The 23,388-nt window shown below is 41.7% G+C and overlaps 2 protein-coding genes across 9 annotated transcripts in view; both read left to right on the plus strand.

Moving 5' to 3' along the window:
• Window positions 1–4,958, plus strand: part of nrcama (neuronal cell adhesion molecule a) — a 68,746-nt gene extending 63,788 nt beyond the window's left edge. For all 8 annotated transcript variants that reach the window (XM_086147098.1, XM_086147099.1, XM_086147100.1 and 5 more), the window contains one exon: window positions 1,155–4,958. In XM_086147098.1, coding sequence (XP_086003224.1) covers window positions 1,155–1,389 — 235 coding nt within the window. In that variant the 3' untranslated portion in view covers window positions 1,390–4,958. The remainder of the gene's footprint in view (window positions 1–1,154) is intronic.
• Window positions 4,959–5,537: 579 nt separating this feature from the next.
• Window positions 5,538–22,534, plus strand: cntn1b (contactin 1b). Its single transcript, XM_086147108.1, has 25 exons — window positions 5,538–5,618; window positions 11,702–11,776; window positions 12,703–12,775; window positions 12,897–12,932; window positions 13,030–13,156; window positions 13,233–13,411; window positions 14,227–14,322; window positions 14,501–14,713; window positions 14,794–14,893; window positions 15,386–15,570; window positions 15,998–16,122; window positions 16,279–16,396; window positions 16,511–16,661; window positions 16,755–16,882; window positions 17,714–17,886; window positions 18,022–18,145; window positions 18,316–18,483; window positions 19,175–19,324; window positions 19,414–19,484; window positions 19,577–19,829; window positions 19,928–20,049; window positions 20,409–20,598; window positions 20,674–20,795; window positions 20,878–21,034; window positions 21,108–22,534. Exons 3-25 carry the CDS (start codon window positions 12,718–12,720, stop codon window positions 21,188–21,190), a joined length of 3,129 nt encoding a protein of 1,042 aa, XP_086003234.1. The 5' UTR covers window positions 5,538–5,618; window positions 11,702–11,776; window positions 12,703–12,717; the 3' UTR covers window positions 21,191–22,534.
• The last annotated feature ends 854 nt before the right edge of the window (window positions 22,535–23,388 follow it).

Genomic DNA, 23,388 nt, shown 5'->3' on the forward strand with positions numbered 1-23,388 from the left:
CAGAGACAGTCTCAGCAGCACCAGACTCCATTACCAAACCCTTCATAGAGGCAAGGAAAGCTCCGCAGCACTTTGTGTTCACACTTAAACTGACCCACTCGCCTAGAAGCCGCCACAACCAGTTTAACATCACATTCCATGTGAAAACAAACTTAAAGCTGTTGCTGTTATCTCGGCGCAGATTTATTGCTTTTTTTTTTGTTTTTAGAAGCTGAATTGTAGTGAATCGCATTGAACTATGTCTTAACCGTTTTCTTAAAAATAAGCAGCGTTAAATCAAAAATTTCTGTCATGTGGCTCATGTTTTTTGTTTTTATCTTGTCTTTTTTTGGGGGGCGCGGGTTTAGGTCTATAGAGAGGTAAGAGGAGATGCAGTTAGACCAGCATGCAATTCACTCAGCCTTCACTCTCGTGTGGCAAATCTCAGGCTGGCTTTAAGTTTGTGTTTGCTATGTTTCTGACCGAAACAAAGGGAAGGGAAACTACTGATCTTTCTTACTGTCATCACCATAACAACAATAACAGCATTATCACTAAAGCTTTAATAGTCCAAACTGCTAACGTCACCCTTTATTCACCTCATCATCTGTCCCCGATCGTAAAGTACTGCTAAACACTGGTAGATGTTTGATCCAGGTTATAGATCCGAATGTGCTGCATTGGAGGACTGTGAGACGGAGAGTTTTACAAAAACAATAACTGACTGTATCTTTGAGAAAAATGACTACTTGCATTTTTGAACGATGCATGAACACTTTGTGCATAATTTCAGAAATTGCATTTAAATTCAGGCATTGTACCGACTTGAGCGGCACGCGTTTGCAAAAGAAAAAAAAAAAGCATTAAAAAAAAAACACCTTTGGCACTGGTTGCTAACCCTGGAGCTTGGCGGCACCACAGTACTAACACTTTGGATGGATAACATTTTAGATGTAGGAGAGCTACTCCACTGTACAAGTGCCTTCATCTAGATTTCCTCTCGTGGTGCAGTAAATAAATCCCAGCGATAAGAAACGGCTGCACTTGTGCGGTGGAAAGCTCCATCAATGTGTGCCCCAAGTGTCATCTGAGGGTTTGAGACCACTGCAAAAGAAGCGAAACAGCCAACTCAATCGATTAATCGCCTTCCCGCCGACCCTTTCACCTCCCACCAGTGACACGGAGGATCACAAACCCCTGAAGGGCAGCCGGACGCCCTCCAACGGGACGGTGCGCCGTGACGAGAGCGATGACAGCCTGGTGGACTACGGGGAGGGCGGGGACGGACAATTCAACGAGGACGGCTCCTTCATCGGCCAGTACAGCGGCAAGAAGGAGAAAGACACGCACGAGGGCAACGAGAGTTCAGAAGCCCCGTCGCCTGTCAACGCCATGAACTCGTTTGTCTAACAAAAAAAAAAAAAAAAAAGAAAAAAAAAAAAGGACGTGACTGTAGCGGTCGCTACCACACACTTTGTCACCCTGGCAAATGTGACCATGAGGCCCATCTCTGTGGTGACAGTTGCTTAGGTGACAGTCATCGTGGACACCTTACTTTACCATGGTAACTGTCACTCCGGTGGTCATCGCCACGGCTACCTGTCACCGAAACTGCTGATACGCCCTCATCTCCACACCTGCTGCCCGGCACCCGCCAGCTCCTGTCACACTGTGACCTCACCGATCGACATCTCTAAGCCCGACGCCACGTGCCCCAGGACCGCGGAGAGGAGGTGGAGCAGGGACGCGACGATGCTGAGAAACAGGAATCAGAAAGGAAGCAATACAGAAAAGCAAAAGGAATGTATCAAATGTTTTAATACTCTGACTGAGCAGGAGTATGGCTGTGTGTATTGGTGCCATTTGATATCCTTTACAAACATGATGCTCCCGACGTTATATTTGAATCCAAATCCAGGTTCCAGGCAATCCAGGCGAACATTTACTGACCCATCCATCGATGAGCATCTGCACGGAGTGAATCACGACCCCGCTCAGCGTCGTAACACTGTCTCACGTCAGTCGTTGCAAGTTTCGACTGAACGGCCGCCCCCAAATTATTTTCTCTTTTCGGTCTTCACAAAGTGTTATACGGTATCCGATTATACAGGAATATAGCAGCAGAAATGTGTGATACAAAGTAGACGGTAGGGTTTGTCCTTCAGGACGAATGAACTGTTTGTACATATGGTGTGTAACAGAATAGGACAAAGGCTACATTGGCTGTTTCAGGTCGGGCGTGGAAACCTGACTTGAAGCGAGAAGATCGATCAATCCTCCAAAAACTAGCCATGGCAGATTCCCCGCTCCGATTCCGTGCGGTCCGTGTTTAGCCTTTGTTTCTCATCTGGAGCTTGTTCTTTCCTTGCATTTTTTTTTTTTTTTTGCTTTTTCTTTTCTTTAACCCACGCCTCTTCGCACCGAGCGCTAACCCGTCACCAGTGGAAATGTAACAGGGATCTTACCCGTGTGTCGTCGTCACGTAACTTTCAACCTGCTCACTCGCGTTTGCGTTCACGTATGTCGTCAGAAAACAATACAGATGCGGTAACTTATCGTAACGCCACATTCTGTCAGTGGATCAAGAACTTCTCAGCATGGTTTCTAGTGCCTTTGTGGAGAACAAAGAAGTACATCACTCTTCATGTACAGTGTCAGACCCGACTCCGGAGAGTTTATACAGTCCAGGATCACAGTACTTTTATCCCACTTTATTCTCAATGCAGTAATATAATCTCTGATATGCTGATATCTGGAAACCTAATGTCTTGCACCCATCATGTTTCACATTATGATCCGGGGTGCAACCGCGAAAAGTAGTGCAATGTGGATTTTGGTGAAATTGAAGTCAGCAAGCTCTGTTATTTCCTCAACACAAAGCAACCTTTTTGACTTTACTCTTTACTTCTGCTCTTATTGTTTACGGCGACCTGTGTTAGGATTTCATGGTGTGTGAGACGCTGCACTGCACAGTAACAATGCATTATGTAATAACAAGGGGGATACATGCTCTCACTTAATTTTGTAAAAACACCAGCATTTCAAACCAAAAACTACATGAGCGCAGGTGGATTACATTTCTCCACATTTTGTCATAAAGGATTTAAAAAAACAAACAAAAAAAAAAACAGCAAATCTAGGATTTCTTAATCCCCACTTATTATTTCTGGAACAGTTAAGACTATTAAATGACACTTGTATTCCATATTGCTTTTTCTTCATTGACAAGCATTCAACATCTTTATTACGCGATACTGTGGATTACAAATGCAGATGTTCTTACATTTTTAAGCGCCATAAATATATGATGTTATCACATAATGCCTTGTGCACCAAAAATGCGAGGTTACGTCTAAAGGCAGCCTCGTCTCGAAGAAGAAACACTCGATGTCAGCTGAGAGAGACTGTTTTTCCTCTGTAGGTTGTCATGGCTCGCTGACAATCAGATATCCATCGGTCCCGTTTTGGCAAAAAAAAAACAAACAAACATACAAATGCTGACCACACATTCCAGTTTAGGATTTGAGGCGGGAAAAGCAGAGCGCCAACACCTCTTAAGATGTCCTTGCATCTCGTATATTCATTTCCAAACACCTCTTTCGAAGGCGTTCACATACCGATCAGCAGCACTGAAATACTGCCAACCTTTTCACCAGGTAACTGCCAACAGACACATGATGTGGTATTTTCTTCATGGACAGTATCAGGACTCTGGTAGCACTTAAAGAGCTCAGAGGAAACGGGTTGGAAATATTCCCAATGATTGCAAACGTGGAAACAAGGGTTTGTTCATGTGAATGGAAAATATTGCTGTTTTCACTGTAACTCTGGTTAATTTGGTTTATGCATTTTAATCCGTGTGTGTGTGTGTGTATGTGTCGTCGACGTTCAGCACATCGGAGTATGTACACCAAACACGCGGTGACTTTTTATATGACTGTAAATGTGTGTGAGTGTTTCGGGTGTACGAGTGTGTGTGTGTGTGTGTGTGTGTGTGTGTATGTGTGCGTGTGTGTGTGCAGCACATGCATGCTTCAGTGTTAAAGCGTGTGTGATGTACTGTATACTATCGCTTGTGTTTCCACGGATAACGGTCTGTGTCCAGCAGTCTTCTCCCACTTTCAAGTGGAGACTTTTCCAGAAACCATCTCCATGTCTTAGGTTTACCATAACTTGCATCAAGTTTTTAGGTTGCAAAGTGTCTGCTTACCACGTGTAGATATATATATATATACATATATTTTTTTTGTAAATAATGGTTTGAATTGAGCTTAGATGTGTTGAGGTCTCGATCAACCGAGTGGCATTAAGGGTTAAGGGAGCAGAATAGTGTTTGAGAAGAGACAATTTGCAGTTTTCACCTTTTAATTTGCTGTGATATTTTTTTCTTTTTTTAACGTGTCGAGTACTAGCTCAAATGTTTATTCTATCAGGTATCAAATGAGATAATTTAACTTGTGACTGAGCTCTTGTGACACCTGTATTGTTTCTGTCTCTGACAGTTCACGCACCTTTTTCTGTATTTTTTTTTTTTTTTTTTTACATTTTTTTTTAAGAAATGCAAACACTAACAGGATGTATCACTTAAAACTTGTTATGGACAAAATGTCCTGGTTGTACCCAATAGGACACTCTTATTATATTTTGTCCTGAACTATTATAACTGACTCATCCTTTTATGAGTGCAAAAACGAAATGGTGATTTGGGGCATACAAAGGGACAGATGTGCAGACTGGCCCGTTCTGAGTGTGAATACCCTTCCAAATAATGTTCTGGTGACTGTTGAGCATAGGATATACATGATTATGATATGATATGATATAATATGACATTCTGGTTAATGTTGAAGCTACATGAGAAGCATGAAAGGCTGTCAAAATGGTTTACCATATGATATTGCAAAATATTTTGTATTTTAAATGAAGTAAAGAAAAGAAAACAAAAACAAATAAATAAATGTCGGTTTCAGGATTTCAAATCCTCAGTGGGTCCTTTGTGCGAAGAAAAGCGTGCGTGGAGTGACATCTAGTGGAAAAATTTGAAATGTCTTCACACAATTTGCGAATGTCAATTTTTTTTTCAGATGATAATATCCGGTACGCGCCTGTCTATACGTGACTAAATTCTACATTCAAGGGTCCAGTCATTCTTTTTTTTTTTTATTACTTTTTGAAATATAACAAGCCATGTTATTATATTGTAACCGGCGAGTGGAGAGAGGCATTAATAATAGACGGGTGTGAAGGTCATTTATCATGTGCACCACATGGTGGGATATCTGGATGCCTGTGCGGTGCCTTTCTTGACAATCTATTATAAAATCCGATCGAAAAAAAGAGAACGAATGGTCAAAAAAGTAGCACAATGAGATGTTCTGGGTCTCCCTGAAGGCTGTATTTGCCCGGTCTGCGGCGCGCAGCAGCTTGCTTCTTGCATCCTTCCTGCATTCTTCCATCCTTCCTCCTCCTCCGACCAATGGCAGCCGCCGCGCACAGACGCCACTCATCCGCTCTTCTCCAATAGAAAAGTTGAGTTGGACGGGACTTTCCGGGCGGGTGGGCTGTGGGACGATTGCGTCTCTGGTCCTGGTGTGCCATGAAAACTGCGCTCTGATATTTCCCACGTCTGTCTCCCCAAGGTAAGAACCGCACAGGGCTGCAGAGGGTGTATGGTGCAGGTAGATTTTCTGCATGGTCGGGGTTTGAGGGGGGTTGAGTGCAAACTGGATTCTGAAAGTGGACCAGGACGATCACGGCAAAAGTACCGCAATGCAGAGCAGTGTGTTACCGGTTTCGCACAGTTGTCGTGGGGGGTGAAGTGATGTAAGAGGTGGGGGGAGTGCGCAGGAGATTTTTTTTTGGGGTGGGGGTGGGGGGACAGGGGACGTTTTACAGGTCTACATTGTTGTTGTTGTTTTTTTTTTTTTATTTGCAGCGCATGCAAAGATGCAAAGAAAAGAAAAGTGCAGCTGCAGAGAGGAATGGGATGTCAGATGCTCAATGCGTCAAGGGCGCACGGATGCTCTGTGGCGTGGACGCGCTGCCCGCCCCGTTCATGAGGGCAACTCCCTGAACGGCCTCCTCATAGTTAACAACTGTCCTAAAATAGCCTTTTTTTTTCGTCTATTCTTAGACAGAGAATCTGATTAAGCACTGTGATCAACTTGTTCTCCATCTCTTGCTGGGATTGTTTTCTATCTCAAATTGTCTGCGACACATTCAGCATTGTCAGGGTTTTACCAGCAATGTGTAAAACAGCCAGATGGCCGGGACAGAAATCCAACCACAGCCCGCACCAGTCGGAAACATGGAGGATAAAACTGTCCCATCCATCCCAACCGGTAACCTTGTAACCTGACGGCGCTGGACGGCCCCTGGTTTGGATTTGAGCTATTACCATTTTGAACGTGATTTCCCACATAACCTAACGAGAGCATTATTTATCCTGCCTCCAATACGCTGGGCTTTTAATACGCGTCCTGACCTAAATATTGCTGCCGCTGTCCAAAGAGGATCTGTGATGGGATTAACGCTGGGGTCAAACGCATTCTGGTGAATTGATGAGAAAGGTTGGAATAGATGCAGCAACTATATTCAACACAAAGCCACATAGTGTAGTGCGGACATTTGGATTCTAAATATGCATTTTAATATTTAACAATGATTTTCATCCCACCTGTGTTGCTTTCAACTATGACCATCTTTGCTGTCATACGATAGAATGCGCTTGATTTTGTGTGAGGCTCTCCCACCTCATCTCTCCTGCCATTCTGGGTGAAGGATGCAGTGAAGATATTCTAATTCATGATGGATGCAGCTTAGTTTGCCATGAAGAGGGGCTTGTGTTGAGTCATCGGGAGTCAGAGCTGCAGTGTCTGTATGGGGATGTGCTGTGTAATGAGTCTCTCTTCTCTATCCCTCTCTCTCTCCCTTTGCACATGGGAGGTTGCTGTCTGGCATCATTTTCTTTAACAATATTCTTCCCACATGCCCTTCACCGTTCTCAAATCTCTCTTGTTTTAATTTTACACTATCTCTCATTATGATCAGTGATTCACAGTGAGTCACAGTGATAGGCAGCGATTATCAGTATGACTTTTAAAAATGACTGGTAATGTTTTAAAAAGGCTTGTAAGCGTTTGATTCTTCAAGTGAAGAAATTTGTGTACAGTTGTCATAACAAGATACAAGTAATGTATACATATATATATATATAGATCACAAATATTAATGTCAAATCAATAATAAAATATTCCTTAACTAATATATGCAGTACTTTAGTTTCACTTTTTAAAGCCTCTGTGAGCATTCTGAAAGCATATGGTAAAACACAGTTTTCATTCATTGCAATAGCCCTGCTTTTATATTACACAGTATCTGTTACCCCATATGAGGTTGTAGATAGATAGATAGATAGATAGATAGATAAGTGTGTGTGTGTGTGTGTGTGTGTGTGTGTGTGTGTGTGTAACCTTGGGTCTCAGCAGATCAAACTTCAATATTTCTTTCTCTGACTGCAAGCATGCTTCTTTCGACCGTGAGAAGTTAATCAATGCAGTTTCTGCACACTTGCAGGAACTTGCAGGAGTGTCTTCTCGGGATTTAGCTATGGGACATCGCCTGTCTGTCTGTGTCTTTGCAGGGCTTCTACCTGGAATTTGGTGCACACTGTTTCACTCTGCAATTTTAACAAGCATATTATATGAATGAAGAAGATTTAAAAAAAATACAACGTTTTTCCTTTTCTTATATTTCACTTGTGATGTGACTATATTATACTATACGGCTTCTGTCTATGAATATAGAAGTGTGTGTATATACAGTACACATTATGTATATACACACACACACACACACACACACACACACACACACACACACACACACACACACACACACACACACACACACAACTTTAGACTATTATTATTATTATTATTTTGCTATTATCATCATAATTATCAATTGTATATCACAATTCGAATATTTGTTTCCAATTATTTTGGTGTTATTATGTATTTGTTCGCGTTCCAAGCTGCACTTCCTTCCTGGAAGACCGCGAGAACTTGATGGACGGGATTTCACCCGGACAGGTCACCTGTCAATCACAGGGACACGGATTCCAGACGAACAACTGGAGAGTCGTCGAATGGCTACTTACAAAGTGTTCCTCTTTCCCTTTATGGCCCCACGTAGAGTCTTCACTCGACTGACTGCGTGTTTTTCGGCCTGTGGTCGGAGAACCTGTGGGAACCCCACGCAGGAACAGGGAAAACGTAGAGACAGAGGGAACCCTGTCCGGATGAAGCCAGGAGCCTCCATCCTATAAAGGGGGGTTAGCTAGAGCATTACCGTGCCCCGCGTTCTTATTTATTCATTTTTCTATTAAGTTATATTTTATGTTCCCGTTTTGTCGACAGTTCAGTGATTTTTTTCCTATTACACTCGAGTTGTAATATGAGCGTTTAATTGAAAATATAATAAAAATATCATTGAAAATAGCTTCGCCCGTCCTCGGCAGCTGGGTCGGGTCAGACCGGGTGAAGCCGTCGCCGAGGTACCGACCGAGCATCAACCTAAAAGCCACCAAGCTCTGCCGAGGGGTTTAAACGCTGAAATGCTTAATTAATGCATTCTTGTCGAAGTCTTTCGTGACAACTGGACTTTATTTCTTCACGTGAAGACCTTTTTACCGCTCATCCGATAAGTGCCAGGGTTTGTGGGCGGGTCCTGGTTATTTTGGCTTGCTATGTAAATGTAAGAGTTGATCGTCAGAAACTGTCAAAGGGGGTTGTTATGCTAATTGTCGTTAGCATAATAATTGTGTCGTTCGTCGGTGACACAAGGGCAATTTTTGTGGGACTACCTGGATTGGAATTTGAAAGAGTAAAGCTATCAAAGGAGTAAAACTTGTTGGATCACATGAGGCTCATGTGGAAGTTAGCGAGGGCTGGTTCTGGTGGTGAATCTTTCCTGGCTGTTCAGAGGGTGCGGATAGGCCTGGTCTGTGTGTGCAAATCCATTTTTGGTATTGATCCCAGTATGGTGTTATGAGTTTGCTTAAGGTTGTGTCTGAGGCCCTCTGTTCAGAGATGAATTTTTCTGTTTTGACAAAGATGGCTTCTTTGACTCCTCTCTGAAAACATCTGTCTTCTCTGTCCAGAATACAGACATTGTTGTCTTCAAAAGAATGGCGCTTGTTCTTCGGACCTTGGAGTCTTGTCCTGAAGTGATGGCTCTCCATCCGTTTCTGTAGAGGTTGTTTGGTCTCCAATGTAGAGGTCATCAGAATCCTCAGTGCCAGTGACAGCATACACTACATTCTCCATCTTATGCCTGGGTGTTTTTTCCTTGGGGTGCACCAGTTTTTGTCTTAGGGTGTTGTGGGGTTTGAAATGTACCGGTATATGGTGTTTGTTGAACACCCATAGGAGTATCTCTGAATCACCAGCAACATATGGTATGACAATGCTGAGCCCCTTCTTGTTTGCTGTGGTGATAGACAGGCTGACAGATGAGGTTAGACAGGAATCTCCCTGGACCATGATGTATGCAGATGACATTGTGATCTGTGGTGAGAAAAATCTAGAGAGGTGGAGGTCTGCGCTGGAAAGGAGAGAAATGTAAGGTAGTCGCAGCAAGACAGAGTATATGTGTGTGAATGAGAGGAACTTAGGTGGTACGTGAGGCTACAGGGAGTGGAGATCAGTTGGAGGATTTCAGGTACTTGGGGTCAACAGTCCAGAGCAGTTGAGACGGTGGAAAAGAGGTGAAGAGATGAGTTCAAGCAGATTAGAATGGGTGGAGAAAAGTGTCAGCGGTACTATGTGATAGAAGACTATCAGCCAGAATGAAAGGAATGGTGTACAAGACAGTGGTGAGACCGGCGATGCTGTATGGCCAAGTAAACAATTACAGTAATGAAAAGGAGGCAGGAGGCAGAGCTAGAGGTCAGAGATAAAGATGCTTAGGTTCTCTTTGGGAGTGACCAGGATTGATAGGATCAGGAATTAGTCTATCAGAGAAACAGCACATGAGAAGGTGAGAGAAGCCAGACTGAGATTGTTCAGTCATGTAAAGAAGAGGGATAGGGAATATATTGGTAGATGGATGCTGGAATTGGATCTGCCAGGCAGGAGTTCTTCAGGAAGACCAAAGAAAGGATTTATGGACGAAGTGACTGAGGATATGAAGGTAGTTGGTTTGGGAGAGGAGGATACAGATACAGAGAATGGGGTTAGATGGAGAAGGTTGATTCGCTGCGGGGACCCCTGAAGGGAAAACCGAAAGGAGAAGAAGAAGAAGAAGGTTTCTGAAGGCCACAGGATTTTAGGGCTTTCCTAATGAGTTGTACCTCTGTGTTGCTGCCTTCGGTGGTTGATGTGACGCTCTTTCCCCTGTGGTGTCGAGTTCTGATTAACCCCAGTTTGTACTCCAGGGGTTGGTGTGAGTCAAAAAGTCATTACTGGTCGGTGTGTGTTGGTTCCCTGTAAATCTTGATATCCAGGCTTCTGTCCTATTGGATGTGAATGCAACAGTCCAAGAAGGGGAGTTGGTCAGCAGTGACGTCCTCCTTTCTGATGTGATGTGGTCATTGATCATGTTGAGGTTAGAAGTGAACGCCTCTACCTCATTCTTCTTGATCTTCCCCTGAACGAAGCGAGGGCCTTGCTCTTAACCTCCTCCATGTTTTGGTTCTTCTCTATGGGGGATATGGGCGAACCCATGGTGCATCCATGTTTTTGCTGATAGAATCCGCCATTGAATTGGAAATAGGGAGGTTTGTAGACAAAGGTCCAGTAGGGTGCAGATCTGATATGTGGTGAGTTTTATTTTTTTTATTCAGATGGTGTCCTCAACGAGGAAGTTATAATCAAAAACTCCTCACAGGTCATTAGAACTGAAGAAGCTCTTCGTATGAAGGGTGAAATGTCTTCTAGTGAAGAAATTCAAATCCAGTTGCCACAAAAAGAAGATTTCAACAAGAATACACCGTGACTGAGAACCTCCACAGACATGTTGCTGCATAATAAATGCGAATAGCTGTAGGATTGCAGAAGTGTTACATCACGTGGACGACTTCATCAGTTTGTTTTTGTCCAGTTTATGTCCGATAGGGTGTTCATACCACTTCCTTTCAAAGCGTAGTGAGCTTTAAGTGTGAAGTGGAGTTCATTGTTCTCGCGTAAACTAGAGCTTCTCTGAGATGTTGTTGTCTGTTCGTCAAAGATCTGCAGGGACGGATGTGAACTATAACGGCAACGCAATTCTATTGTGTTACACCAATTGATTCTTATTTCTTTTTGAATATCTTTTTTCTATTTCATCTCTTTTTCGTCTGCAGACGATGAGTTTGCACTGATCCTGGATGTCCTTGAACGCCTCAAACATCAGGAATGCATTCAGTTTTTTTTTGTGTTTTTGTATTTTTATGCAGCCATCGTTCTACGCTTCCCATTTCTCCACAAAGTTTTTTACTCTGTGACAGCTAACTCATATGCTTTGAACATCAGACAGTCGTGCTGGTAGCGGTAACCCCTTTGATTCACAGAAATCACTGTTATGGTGTTGCTACACACACACAGACACACACACACACACACACACACTCTGCATTTTCTCATGTTCATGCAGCAGGCGCTTTAATTTGGTGATGTGTTGTGTTTTGCATACAAACAAGGTCAACATTGTAATGTGCAACAAAACTTTATTCTTCTTTCAGTGGCATGGTGAAGTGCTGAGTCTGTGGATGCGCGAGAGCAAACAGGGGAATCCAGCCGAAACATCTGCAAGGGTGGTGAGTTGTCAGTGGGGAGACATAACTCCCATGCACATTTGGTATGGGAGTGTTTCTTTACAGTTTACACATGACCTTTGCATAGCATACATTCCATTAATGTCCATGTTTGCAAAGTCACTCTAAATCTGAATTTTTAATATGCCCAGGAAATATCCTAGCCTGTTGTGAAATACGCCTTTATAAGATAGAAAGTAAGCTGTCAGCAAGTGTATTCTTAGTTTTGTTTTTTGTTTTTTTTAACACAACATGGGGTAGGTCACACAATATGAGTCCTGTAGCACAGGGATCTGTGACATAAGATAAACTTTATTGATCCCCATAAGGGATATTCTGCATGAATATCTGCATGAATATGTGTATCTGTACAGTTGAAATCAGAAGTTTATCACCACTGTATAATATTTTGGACAATAATAATAATAACAAACATTTATAAAGCACTTTAAATCAAACTACAACGCAAACAAGAAGTCTGGTTTCATAGGACTAGTTTCACTGTGGATGGTGACACACTGAGGACAAACTTGCAGCTCTATTGCATGTGTTCATTCCCTTTTTGGAGTCAATAGACATTTAAGTTGCTCTCGTATTGGTGAATTTATAAATATATATTGTCTCTGTAAATGGCTGAATTTGAATATTCAGTATTTCTGCTTTGACTTTTAAAGGATATTGAGGCTGCAATACTTTTGTACTTTTATTTAATATACAGAGACTATAAGCCAGTGTACATCTGGTAAAACCAGAATGTATTTACTCACAAATACCAGTGCAACGTCCAGTTGAAAATGCCAATATTCCTATAATCAAATATCATATATCCAACGTACAAACACATCATGTATCATTTAGCCTAGAAATCACCTTCAGGTTTAAATTTTGTTTACTGAACTTTTTGTCTCACTCTGTCTCCGTGTCTTCAGTGACCTGGTGCGACGATGTCGGCTTCCACGTCTCTTCTGCTACTGGCCACCTTCTCGTCTGTCTCCCTCACAGGTAAGAAACAAAACAATTCTAGAAAATGGTGCTTTGTTAAGTGATAAAGACATCTTGTGATATAATTCTAGTCTAAAACCTCAGACACAATAACTCACGCAGTCATCTTTCCACTTTGCAGTGGCGATTCTGTTTGGGGAGCCCAGGATATATGGAGGTGAGTTTTCAATTTGTGCTGAAGGCATTTTAGATAACAACAAAATGCTTTGCCATGATAAAGTGTTATATGAAATAATTATCTACAAAAATGCCAGAGGAGGCTACTGGCTATGGCCCCATATTCGAGGAGGAGCCTGTGGATGTGGTTTACACAGAGGATTCACCAGATGGAAGAATCTCCATGAACTGCAGAGCACGGGCCAACCCCCCGGCTACATACAGGTCACACAAACACAAAACTATATCACAATGAGCTACGTCACGTTTATGTATATTTAGTGATGTGTATTACTGGTAGGTGGCGTCGTGATAACTGGGAGATCAAGCTGATGGAGCAGCCTGATGAGCACTACAGCCTGGTTGGGGGGAACCTGGTCATCTCTAATCCAAAAAAGAAGCACGCCGGAGATTATATCTGTGTGGCTAAAAACATCTACGGCACAGTCATCAGCAAGGAGGCCAGGATCAAGTTTGGATGTGAGCATTGTAAACTTTGCTGGTGCAGCCAGTTCTGGCAAGCAGGTTTATTTACATGGTTGTAACTGTAGACTATGGCAACATTCTCATGCTCACTTGTCTGCTATTGCTCTTCTCTAGACATCTGTGTTTAGTGAAACATCATGTCTCTGATTATACAGACATGATGACTGAATCAGATTTTTTTTCTCCAGGGTAAACATGTTGTTTACCCCGATGAGAACATCTCAGTGTATTCTTCCCCAGCTGTAGTGTTGACTGACCTGGCCTTTGGCCTGATTTAAACAGCTATATCAGGTCCGGAAATTGACTTCTTCATCGTTCTATTACCGCTTGTAGACCTCAGGCATGTTGTTGTCCTCTGTTTTATCGTTAGGCTCCCTGGAAATTTCAGTAAATGGAGTAAATATAGCCACGTGAATTTCCCTGAGGGGATATATAAAGTACCTACCTACCGAAAGCAGAAAAGCTAATCTATATTACACTCTGTATTCAAAGAAGAACATTTTACTTCATTGGATTGTAGGTCCTCTATGAATATTTCCAGCTGATGTACCACAGTATGTTATAGAGGCAGTTATTCATTATGAATTATCTGTGTTTATCTGAGTAGTAGCCGCCCAAAATGTAGTTGACGGACATTTTGCCAGTGACCAAAGCCTTGTCCTCAACAACCATTTGGCTAAATTCAGACATTTATCACACAGACCTGCCTAATTTTCAGTAACTTTTGACAATTGAAGGCCTAGATTATTGCTATAGATTATTGCAAGAAACGAAAACGGCTGTTAATTTCCTCCTGCTCTGCTGTGAAGTTTTGAAGGAGTTTCCGCAGGAGGAGAGAGACCCGGTGTATGTGAAGGAGGGACAGGGGGCTGTTCTGTTGTGTGTCCCACCCAAAGCTTGGCCAGGTATGAATCCTCCACCACAGGACATATATCCACAACCAAGTCGCTTTCTGCTGTATTCTTAATCCCCTACACAGGATTCTGAAATGTATTGTAACCCAAAACACCTAGGATGTATTTCTGGTATTATGAAGTCAAGGTTACTTGCGGATTGACACCATTTGTCATCATGCCTATCTAGAGGAGGTAACTTATCGCTGGATCTACAACGAGTTCCCGGTGTTCCTGAACACAGACCGCCGTCGTTTCGTCTCCCAGAAAACAGGGAACCTTTACATTTCCAAAGTGGAGGCTCAAGATGCAGGAAACTATTCTTGCTTTGTTTCTAGCCCGATTATTGGGAAGAGTGTCTTCTCCAAGTTTATCCCCCTCATCCCTTCGCCCCCCGATGACGGTCAGTGGTTGTGGTTTATAAACCGATCGACTTGTTTTCCCATACAATAGCATTAAAGACCAACCTTTTTTTCTCATCAGGTGAAGAAAGAAAGTACCCTGCAGACATCAGGGTGAAATTCCCAGACACAACTGCTTTGCTGGCCTCTAATATTACATTAGAGTGCTTTGCTCTCGGAAAGTATGTTTTCACTTTGGAATGAAAGCATTGTTCTGAACATATAACATGTGGTGTTTCCCTCTTCAGCAACAATGTTTAACTATTTAGCCATTGTATGTTATTTCTGAATATGATTCAGAATCAGAATACTTTATTGATCTCCCAGGGGAAATTGCAGAACTCTATATAAAAATGAAGAATAAAATAGTGATAATAATAATAGATGAGTATTATTAGAGTATATGAGTATTAATAGAGTATTTATATGTAAAATTTATATAAAATACATATATAGAAATGTATGTAATATATATACATGTGTATTTACAAGTACATGTATATGATTACATGTAGTAATTTTGGTTATAAGTATGTGTTGTTGTACAGTTAAACATTTATTGCACAGAAGACAATAGAATTATTGCACTAAAAGACTCCACCGACAGCCAGCTGACAGAAACAACAAACTTCAAGCCCATAGTCATACATATTTTTCTGTGTGTGTCCTTTCAGCCCCATTCCTCATATTGTTTGGAGGAAGGTTGATGCAACAGACCTCCCAGCAAATCACGAAATCAGCGAATCAGGTGCTGTGCTGCACCTCTACAACGTCCAGTACGAAGATGTGGGGGCGTATGAGTGTGAAGCCATCAACACAAAGGGAAAGGACTGGTACAAGGCCTGGCTTTACGTGGAGTGTGAGTGCGTTTCTTATAACATAATGTAAAAGAGGCTCATTTGTGATACTACTGATGCTGATATAATCATAGTTCTATACAGACATACCATATCATTTTGTCTTTATGGATACTTGAGGAAAATTTGTCTGTTGATGCGGGTTGTTGTTGACAAACAAAATGGCCAGGCGAGTGGAACAATAAGATACTCTGAAGAAACCGTCCAAAATGAAGTGGTCAATCGAGGAGGCATGTTTGATTGTGCGGCGCAGGAGGTTACCCGAGATTTCTTCACCACATACTTGAATCCAAATCAGGTTGATAATAGTATGACGGCACAACCAAATCATTGCAAAGGATTAATCCCCGTTCTGGTTCTTGTGCCTCTTTCAGGCATAAATCCTGTGGAGCAGAGCCCAATCATATTGTGCTCTGTCTCTTTTTTTAGCGGCTCCAGAGTGGGCAGAGACCATCAACAACACTGAGGTGGATATCGGCTCGGAGCACTCCATGCGCTGTGTGGCTGCTGGGAAACCCTTCCCTTTCATCCGCTGGTACAAGAATGGCTATATGGTGAAAACTATTTTCATTCCCTGTCAGTTCCTACCAAATCACCTCGACAATTTCAGATTTAAAACTTGCATTTTTAGATGTGTGTTGTTATTTTATACTCAATAAATGAACAATTGAATGAAGGAAATTAGGTTGGAATTGTGTGTTTATTTCCAGTTTGGCAAAGGTGAGTTAAAGTTTTCCAGCCTGCTGTTTGATGACTCGGGGATGTACCAGTGTGTTGCCGAGAACTACTGGGGGATCAAGTATGCCAGTGCTGAGCTGCGAGTGATCGGTGAGCCCCTCCCCAGCTTTAAATGGAAAGATGTCACAGAAGGAATAAGTTAATAAGATTTACCAGACAATACAAATTGCAACTAAACTGACCTGGCTCCCCCTGATCTTGCAGCGTGTGCCCCCACATTTGAGTTCAACCCTGTGAAGAAACAGCTTCTCGGAGCCAAAGATGGCCGTGTTGTGATTGAGTGCAAGCCACGGGCGGCTCCCAAAGCTCGCTTTACCTGGACAAAGGGCAAAGAACTGCTCTTCAACAACTCACGGTAAATATAACTTTTATATGCCTTTGTTTCAAGCAGCATTATACTGTCACACTTTCCACTACAAAGCAAAAATTCTGTTTCGCTAATTTGCAGCATTTTAATCATGAACGATGGGAGTCTGCAGATCCTCAATGCCACCAAAAACGACGAGGGCCTTTACACCTGCTTCGCTGAGAATGACAGAGGAAAGGCCAACAGCTCTGGCTATCTGACCATCACAGGTGAGCCCTGCAACATCCTGCTGTGGTTGGGATGGGAAGAAGGTGCAACCTCAAACAGCCTCTGTCCTGATCCGAACCCTGTGGATTAAACAATCACGCTAACATCAATTATTCACGTCCTTTTTTTCCCACATCTAAAATTATAAAACAATAATGAGAAATTATATAAAAATCAATCATTTTACAGCCTGGTATTGTTTCAGAAGTTCTATTCTTCCCTTTTGCCTTAAACTAATATATGTCAAAATGACTGGCACTTTTCAATCCCTTATCTTTCCAGGTTTGCACTGAGCAAAGTATTATTAAAATGAATAACGAGTTTTGATATTGGACCATAGAATTGTGAAAAAGAGTTTTACTCTCTGCGGTCCCTCTAAGATCTTTGTCAAGAAAAGGAATTGCCAAAGGGTATCTAAAAAAATAATACCTTGAAGAGTGTGCATAAAGTTAGCCGGAAATTATCTTAAGGTCTATCATAAAGAACTCCACGATCATAAAGAAGGCACCTTGGAATCAGCAAAAATGATCAATACAGGAGGAAATTGTGTAAAATGTAATCAAACTCTTCTAAAAGAAGAGCAATGAATGACCAAAGAAAATCAATTTAAAAAAAGCTGGTATTCTGCAGTTTAATTTATCATAACGTATTGATTTTATTCTGCCTAGACACAGGGGCCGTTATCACTATCACTTATTATGCCCTTGCAAAGGAAATGAAGCCCGATTAAGGTTTCCAATGTCAGTTTTATTCACATTGTATTGCTCTGCGATAGGTTTTTCACCGAACGTCACAATAGAAATGTTCGTGATTTATATGTTATTCTTTCTCAGAGGCGACCAGCCTCACAGCGGTCCCCGAAGACACCGAGGTAAAGGTTGGCGACGAGGTGATTCTGAGCTGCTCTGCTTCGTACGACCCCACGCTGGACGTCACCTTCATCTGGGCCGTTGACTTCAGGGTCATTGACCTTGACATGGAATGGCAGCACTATGAGCGCATTATGGTACGGAGACCATCTTTCCATCCACATTCCACGTCTTCCAAGTTGAGCGCAGGTGGTCGGCTCTCGTTTTGGCATTGAATGAAAAGACTTGTGAATAACTCACAAACCTGTTTTTTTTTTTTTTTGCTGGTGTAGAATGAAGAAGGCAGTGGTGACCTGAGAATAAAGAACACGCAGATCTGGCACGAGGGCCGCTACTCCTGCACAGCCCAGACGGTGGTGGATCAAGATACCGCATATGCCGACCTCAAAGTTGTCGGTCAGTCCGGCTGTGCCGGTCGCCGGTCCAGAGATCATGTTTGCAAAAATGTGACAGATGCTGTTACTCAAAACAAAACAAAAGCAGATTTGATTTGATTGATGAAAGGTGATAGCCCTTACCCATCCTCATGTACATGCCTTGTGTCTTTCTTCCTTCCTCCCTTCAAGGAGTTCCCGGGCCCCCTGGTGTGATTCGGGTGGAAGATATCGGTGACACTTGGGTGAAACTGCAGTGGACAAAAGGAGCGGAACACAACAGCCCCATCCTTTACTACACCATCCAGACCAGACACTACTGGGCTCTAAATGAAGATGACTGGAGGAACGCAAGCACCTGTGAGCATCGCTTTCTCCCACTTGAAGTAACATTATTTCCGGACTATAAGCCGCTACTTTTTTCACGAGCTTTGAACACCCCGGCTTAAACGATGATGCGTCTAATTCAAGGGTGAGCAATTATTTTGGCTGGCGGGCCACATTTCTTATTTAATTTTTATGTGTGGGCCAACAAGGTATCGTGTAAATTGATCAAAATGAAAATTATGATATTAAATATTTAAATTTTGGGGCATTTTATTTCAACTTTAAAACCATTAATGATCATATAAATGTTCCAACATTTTGTATGTAATCATCCACACAAAATTAAACAAAAGGTGAAAAAAAGGAGCTTTTGAGAAAATAGTTTGATGGGCCGGCTAAAAAAAGCAAAACGAGCCGGATGTGGCCCGTGGGCCGTATAATGCCCAGGTCTGGTTAATTTATGGATTTTTTGGGGCTTCTGAGCTTCATGCCGCCAAAACGCATCAGACCAATCAAATTACTTCGAAATTTTGAGGTAATTCAATGTTCAATGCTTTGTTTGGAAAAAAAGCATTTCCAGTACGTACTTGTGGATGTTACCAGTATGTGTATATTCAGGTCCGCTCAGTAGTCTGGAAATTACAGTATCTTTCCCCAAAACACGAGGACCCTTTAGTGGTCAATCTACTGAAACAAACCATCAAGTTAACTGTTTCTCTTTTAGTGCCGGAGGTTCTGGACGGAAGCGTTGAGAAAGCGGAGGTGAGAGACCTCTACGGTTGGATGGAGTATCAGTTCAGGATAATTGCCACCAATGAGTATGGCTCCGGAGAGGCCAGCATCCCCTCCCTCAAAATCAAAACCTGGGATACGGGTAAGAAGTGATAGAATTTGAAAATATTTGATGTAACTCATGGAAAATGTGTCGAGAAATACCATCTGATGGCAGTTTTTGTCTTCTAGCCCCAGTAGTGGCTCCCACGGATGTGACTGGCTATGGAACTAAAAATGGCGAGATTATCATCTCGTGGACAGTAAGTAAACCTTCATTTGTCACGATTATAGTTTTTACAGTGTATCAAGAAAACCCGCACGAATCCTGTTTTGTTTGCTATTCGATCCGCAGCCTGTGCTGCCCTGGTACTTCTACGGAAAGAAATTCGGCTACATCGTGGCATTCAAGCCTTATGATGCTTACGACTGGTGGTACGAGACCATCTCAGACCCAGAAACCAGGCGTTATGTTCACAAGGACCCCGAATTTATCCTTGGTGCAGAGGATTTCCAGGTCAGGGAATTCCTGGTGAAAGTAAAATCGTTTAATGTGAAAGGAGATGGACCCTACAGTCTCAGCCAGATTGTCTACTACCCACGAGACGGTGACTATCGCCTCGCTTTCTGCCTCCCATTTGGAAAAAAATATGGTTTTATTCTAAACCCACAGAGGCTGATCTATTTCCTTTTCTCTGGTCTCTAGTACCATTAGATCCTCCGACAGATATCTATTCCAGGCCAGTGTCTTCCACGGAAGCGTTGGTGTGGTGGCTGCCAGTGGTGGACACAGGAACGGGTCTGCAGCAGTACATCGAAGGATATCAGGTGGGGAAGGTTCTTGTCTCAAAACTCAATATAGGCGTAAAAACCTCCCCTTTCCACTCACACTGAGACACACTACTTCTACTTATCACCTTACAGGCTTGTCAGTACTGGTTGAACTTTTTTGTCCATTTATTTCCTGACTGTTACGTCATGCCTGGGCGACCCTTGATTTAATCTAAAATGGGATTCTCTATAGCTTAGCAGATTCCTGTGATAAATATGGATCTTCAAATATCCTCTGAAAATCATTTTTGCCTGCTTTAAAATCCTCCCTTACACTTGCATCATGACCAAAATCTGTTTCCCAATACTCTGATTGATGACATTTAATTTGAGAGTTCTTGCTTCCCCTCAATCAGGTTAAATACTGGCGGAAGTACGACGACCCAGAGGTGGGAGCGAATCGCATATTCGTCTCGGCCGACGTCAATCAAACCAGGCTGGAGAACATGCTGCCGGACTCGCACTACCTCATCGAGGTTCGCGCCTTTAACGGCGCCGGGCTCGGACCCCCTGGCGAACACTGCGAGATGTTCACGAAGAGACCACGTAAGACAAATACGTCCAAATCTGTGGACGTCGCATGCAGCTTTTTCTTGCTAAGTCCTTTTGTTCCTTCGACAGCACCGCCTGAAGCTCCCAGGATGTGGCGCTACATCAGCTGGACAGGGATGTGGTTGTACGTGTGGTGGGATCATATTCAATACGACTGGTTCGGCAATATATCCTTCCCTCTGTACTACAAGGTAAAAGATGATCCCCTCTTTAAAAAAAAAAACTAAATGCAAGGTTGCAGAGATGCTGAAGACCTACCATGACGTTTCTCAGGTTATGTTCAGAAAGACGGGCTACATCTATGGGAAGGTCTACGTCACCGGTTGGCACTTCATCGACTTTCCCATGCCTCAGCTCGGAGACTATGAGCTGATGGTTCGAGGCCGTTACGAGGGAGGAGATGGGCCTGTCAGGACAATTAGTATTCTGGGTAAGATCAAAACAAAGACCCCACAGTTTTGTGTTCTGTGTGTTTTTGTCTAATGTCACTCCTCCTTGCTCAGGTAAAGCATCCATGACCACGCCCTCGCTAACGTTTACGTCACTGGTGATGTTGGCGTTGTTCATCGCGGCAATGCAAGTATAAGCCTGCCACAAGTGAAATGCACATCATGGACTCTGGGCACCTATTGAGAGATTCTGTCCTCACATCCCATCACTTACAACTGATATGTTCGACAGCTATGATTTCGATGTATAATACATCTGTCCTCATCTGGTCCGCTGTACAGCCTTTTGCATACATCCGTGATCCGCTGCATGGGGTCGGAGGCACCGGCAAAAATGTCAAGGGAGGTTTTCGAAATTAGACCAGCCCATGTGAGAAAATGTTAAAATAGCATCCTCACCGCGTTCATTGTACAGAAGCCGGAACGCAATCATACTTTGCTGGTGTATTTCAAGTAGTCTGTATTGCACTGGGAGACACGTTCTGCATCACTGTTACGTGTCTAAACCTAGAAGAATACTGTGAATTTGATTGGACCTCCCTAAGGGAAAGGTGACCAGAAACACCTTGTCTGCCAGTTCTTTTTGTTATGACTAAAGGATAAGGGAGGGTCTGCACTATATCAGGGTTTTTTTTATATATTTTTCAAGGCTCATAACTCACAACAAGATATTCTTGGAGGTAAAGAAAACAAAAACAATTGATCAAATTAATCATTTTCATGAAATGATAATAAATCCCTTTGACACTTCGGCAAGAAAGTAGTGAAACATTAGCTAGAAAATGAGCAGAAATGAATTGGTCCGAGAAATCAGCAGCAAATGAGCAAAAGATCCGGAGACACTTAGAAACATAATTTATCATTTCAAAATGAAACCATGTGTTTAAAAGTCAGATCAATAATAATATGATTCCTTTTACATTAATATAAAAGGAATCCCTAGTGATAATGCCAATAACAATTATAACAACTGACAGCACACATAATATTTATAATACCAATAAAGTATTATGAATGGAATTTAACTGAATTTAACCAAAAGAACTAACATTAACATTTATTCTTATAAAAACATAATATTTCAATTATTTTGTTTTCAAGCTATATGAGTCTCTTTGTCAATATGATAACATTATCTGTACCCACCCTCCCTTGGGGAACGGCTGTCAGCAGCCCACTGAATAACAGGAAACATGGAACACGTCGACACAGCGATTCCAGATGTGCTTTGTGTAACTCAGAGCACTTTCTGAGCTGAGAAGAAGAGACGAACATGACCAGGATGCACAGATCCACACAGTTTTGATTTTCGCAGTGACTGCATCAAAAATCATCTCAAGTTGCATTTGCGCATTTCTTATAACCACTTTATTATGTCAACAGTAACCAAGCAGTTTGATGAGATTTTTGTGCATAGTTAGAATGCCTACTTGCTAATATTATCTAGTATAATGCACATTAAAATAAATCCTCAAAACAGTTGTAGTTTTCATTGCATTTATTTATTTTACTTTGATTTTGCTTCAAACTTTTTCAATGACATATCTTTTTAAATGTTCAGTGAAGTTGAGTGGCAGGTAGTTCGATATAGGAAGAGCATCTTAAAATTGCTGTTTTATATTTACATGAAGAAATCTCCACTGCAAGTGCATGTTGATTAAATCTAAGTTGTCCTGCATTGATTTATTTATCAGGAAGAAATTGTGAAGTGGGAAACCAGATGAAGTACACGTCACAAAACCCAAAATATGAAGTTTCCTTGGTTTTCGCAGACTGTAAACTTAATGTAATGTGTCAGTTTATCCAGCAGATAGCAGTACATATCCACACCATGAAACAATAAATGGGGTTTGGACACTTAAATCACGCAAATCCTGTGTTTCCAATTGATTTTGTGTTACATCTCCATTTACTGTGTTACACTAAAAATGTCTTTTTCTTCAGAATATATATATATATATATATATATATATATATATATATATATATGAATACATACATATATATTTATAACATGTTTTCTTCAGAATATTGTTACTCAATTTATATATGAATTGTCTAATATATATGATCATATATATTATGAATATGTACATTATAGATTCTTGTGTGTATATATATATATATATTCAGTCAATATATTCTGAAGAGAAATGTGTTTTTATATACATATATATGAATTACATATGAGTATATATATTCTCTACATTAATAAATATGTATATATATATTATTGTGTGTGTATATATATATATATATATATATATATATATATATATATATAAAGAGAGAGAGAGTGAGAGAGAGAGAGTCAATATAGTCTGACGAAAAATAC

The sequence above is a fragment of the Fistularia commersonii genome, chromosome 5 (assembly GCF_037954325.1).
Source record: "Fistularia commersonii isolate RoL2024-O1a breed Wild chromosome 5, RoL_Fcom_v1.0, whole genome shotgun sequence".
Classification (NCBI taxonomy): Eukaryota; Metazoa; Chordata; class Actinopteri; order Syngnathiformes; family Fistulariidae; genus Fistularia; species Fistularia commersonii.